Source organism: Frankliniella occidentalis, unplaced genomic scaffold (genome assembly GCF_000697945.3).
Source record: "Frankliniella occidentalis isolate FOCC.00 unplaced genomic scaffold, Focc_3.1 Scaffold32, whole genome shotgun sequence".
Classification (NCBI taxonomy): Eukaryota; Metazoa; Arthropoda; class Insecta; order Thysanoptera; family Thripidae; genus Frankliniella; species Frankliniella occidentalis.
The window spans coordinates 2,249,699-2,253,238 of record NW_026267162.1 but is presented as its reverse complement, the minus strand read 5'-3'; the positions used below and the strand labels follow the sequence as shown (position 1 = coordinate 2,253,238).

General features: G+C 62.7%; 1 protein-coding gene across 1 annotated transcript in view; it reads left to right on the top strand.

Moving 5' to 3' along the window:
* Positions 1 to 64: 64 nt before the first annotated feature.
* The window catches only part of LOC113210993 (beta-1,3-glucan-binding protein-like), a 10,946-nt gene continuing 7,470 nt past the window's right edge, over positions 65 to 3,540 (top strand). The window contains exon 1 of the mRNA XM_026429221.2: positions 65 to 570. Coding sequence (XP_026285006.2) covers positions 188 to 570 — 383 coding nt within the window. The 5' untranslated portion in view covers positions 65 to 187. The remainder of the gene's footprint in view (positions 571 to 3,540) is intronic.

The window sequence follows — 3,540 nt, the reverse complement described above, 5'->3', positions numbered from 1 at the left end:
GGGCGGGGATCGGCGGGGCTTGGCGGGGACGGCCCGCCGGTCCCGTCAGGTGGAGTAAGGCAGAGTAAGGTGTCGGACCCATCCGACGCGGGCACAGTCGCACGGGCGACTCGGCGGTGCAGGCACGGGGCTCAGGTGTACACCGGACACCCGCGAGCTGCTCGCTGCGCCCTCCCGCTCCCCCGACATGGTGTTCCTCAGGGCGCCCCCCATGCTCTTCCTGGCGATGCTGGCGGCCGTCGCGGTGGGCTCCCCGGGTGCACGGCTCAGCCCCTCGACACGGCAGCAGGGCTCGCCCCCTCTCGGCGCCCCCGCCGGCCCTGGGCCCGCCCCTGTGCCAGCTGCGCCGAGGGCACCGAGGGGCAACGCGACGGCGCCGCCGCGGGGCAGCGCGCCCCCGCCCCCGGCGCCGCGTGCCGTGCGCGCCCCGCTGCAGCCGCCGCGTAGGGAGAAGATCATCTTCGCCGAGGAGTTCAACAAGCTGGACCCCGCCGTGTGGTCGCATCTGGTCACCGCCTGGCGGGGAGGCAACCAGGAGTTCCAATACTACAGGAACGACCGCCGCAACAGGTGAGTGCACAGCCAGTCTCCCCGCGGTGTACGTACGAAAAATTTTATTCCGTCACTAGTCCGTTTTCGGTCCGGAAAGAAGCCGGCTGGTCAGTCCAGCGAGCGCGGACTGTGGTCCGCGAAAAAAGTTCAGGTCGACCGTAAACCGCTTATAGTTCGCATCCCCCCGCCTTACCGGATTGATATCGCGTACCGTTCTGGTCCCCGCGCTTAGAGCAAACTAAAGCGGCGACGGCCGTCGCCAAACATGGAAATAAACGCTGATAACGCGTGTCATTGGAATGCTGGAAAATGTCCAGCCTTTCGATCAGAAACAGTTGAACCCATTGAACCCACACGAGGTATACCTTCCCCTCGAAGTCTTTGTCGGTCTGCACGCCGCGACGTCGTTTCGCACTTAGCCGTCCCGCAGGGGATGGGCCGGATCCGGCCTGACTGCGTGACCCGAGAAATGGGTGGCTCCAGTTCGCTATGAACAAGCAGTCGTTTTAACCCTTTTTGAAGTTGAAATTGAACGCCGACGTCGTTTCGGTCCCGCCTGGGCCGCCTGGGCCGCCTGGGCCGCAGCAGCGTTCAGCGGCCCGCGGGCCTTGGGACTTCCTGGAGGAGCCCCGCGAGTGTGTGGTGTGGTCGTGCGGTGGTGCGGCGGGTCCACGGCAGTGATTATGTGACAGCGCGCCGCCGGGAGCCTCTCTGCTCTGCCATTCATGAGCGCGGCTTGGCTCTTGACCCTCCTACACGCCATGTCTGCGCCCATCTCATGAAAGATGATCAACTATACAGTGTTCGAGTACCAGACCAGAGGGGGGCCTGCGCCTGCCGGTGGCCAGCGCGGCCCGGTGCGGCCCAACATTTAGAAGGAGGGTCATGCCCCACGCCAGCCCCGCCCCGCCCCGCCCCGCCCCGCCGTTGGCCTTCTCGGGCATCTCAAGTCAGCTCCATAATTATAGCTCTCATCCCCTTCGAGACGAGCAGACCGGCCCGCGCGATCCGTCTTATCTCAAATTAAAGCAGTTCGGACCAGCAAATTTTGATTCACGACGAGAATGCACACGATCATGATTGGCGTGCCGTCGTCGTGGTTCCCCTCCTCCCTAATAGTGAGAAGGCACATGACTGTCGACACGATTTTAAAAGTCAACAACTCGAACGCGGAGTCGACAGAATATCGGTATCGTTTTGACCGTCAAGTGGGACTGCTTTGCACAATTCTTGGAACAGGTTTCTCAATGGCCACGGCTCATAGGGAATGACCATACGCGTCGCGACGAGCGCTGAGTCCGCTGCTGCGAGTCCCTACGTTATTTGACCCGCCGCAAGTGGTCATGGTGTGGGCTATAAGAGTGGGGTGGGGTCGAGAAAAGGTAGGAGGGTGGCTGGTGCAGAGGGTGGCAGCAGCGCCCCGCGCGGTGGCTGGTGGGCCTGATGGGTGGTGAGGATCGCGGCTGTTGACGGGTTCGGGGCAATGCCCCTCCCTGGATCCTCCGGCCCGCGAAAAGGATCCCCCCCAACGAACGAGAGATCCCCGGGGGCGGGGCCGGGGGCGGGGCGCGGGGTCACTGACTGCGCGAGCTTGTAATCGGTGCTCGCGCCATTATAAAACAAACGGCGAATAGAGACGGCGCGGGGCCGCCGGCTGCTCGGACTTGATGCGAACACCGCTCAGCTGAGCGTCGCGCGCGCCGTGCCCGGGACCGTGCCGGACCAGGTCGGACCTCACGGACCTCACGGACCTACAGGGGGAGCAGAGACGCAGACGCGGATCAAAGTCCTTCCGACGGGCGTGCGCGGTCGTCGTCGTCGCTGTCGTCGTGGTGTCCTGCTGCAACACCATTGAGTCAGTACGTAGCGTCGCGCAAGTGGAAATAAGATTTGTTGTCTCGGCAGACCATTCGCACCTTGGAACAAACTCGGGGGAAAACAGGCAAAACGTAGTACGGCTGGGCGCGATCGAGGCAGCTGGCTGCTCCTCGCCTCAGCTACATCCCTCCTAGGGCAGGGTCCCTAATGGCGTGCGAGTAGGCAACCCGCTGGCACGCCCGCAAGCCGGTACAGCATTCACTGGGGTGCGTTTGGATAAGGCAAAACAGGGCGGCTGGGTGATCGAGTGAGCGATCGATCTGCGCTCTGCGCCGGTCGCTCGATCGGTCGCTTGGATCCCCCCGCCGCCCTCTGTTTTTCCTTATCCGAACGCGCCTACTACAAACGCCCTGGTTGGCGAGCGTATCCACCGCGCACTATATCGGCTCATACACTATGCGAACTCATTCCACCGTGCATTTGGTCGTGCGTTTTCTCTCGCCTAGTGCCAACAGGCGGCGGCGTCCCACGAGTGCGACAAGGACAGGGTGTTTGTTCCCGCAATTAGCCGTGGGGTGCGCTCTCTCCACCCTCTCCCTCGTCCGGGTCTGGCCGGGTCTGGCCGAGGGAGAGAGGTCAGTAGGTGAAGCGGCCGGGAGCGCCGATAGACGACGGGTAGCGGGAGGGAAGGGGGGGGGGGAGGGTCGCATCGGAGGCAGATTCCTCGAGCGCGCCGCTCACTCGTCTCTCTCGCACTTCTTGGGAGAGAGGGAATGCCCTCGCGCGGTGCCGGACTGCCGCACGGCTTTGTCTGTAAGTTTGTTCTGTTTATTCCACGATGACGCACCATACTCCACGCGTCCTGGAGCGTGTGGCGTACTCCCCTCCGCCTGCCTCCTCGACGCCTAATCTCCCTGTTCCTCCAACTCGTTACGATGAGTTGCGTTCGTTCGATAATTACACTGCTTCGCGCTCTTTTTATTTCCGTCTGTTTGTGTGTGTGTGACTGCTGCGGCTGCACCGGACACGTGCGGGGCCACTAATGGGCCGGCTATCAGCCTCCCGCACCTGCGTGAGTGAGTGAGTGAGTGAGTGAGTGAGTGAGTGAGTGAGTGAGTGAGTGAGTGAGTGAGTGAGTGAGTGAGTGAGTGAGTGAGTGAGTGAGTGAGT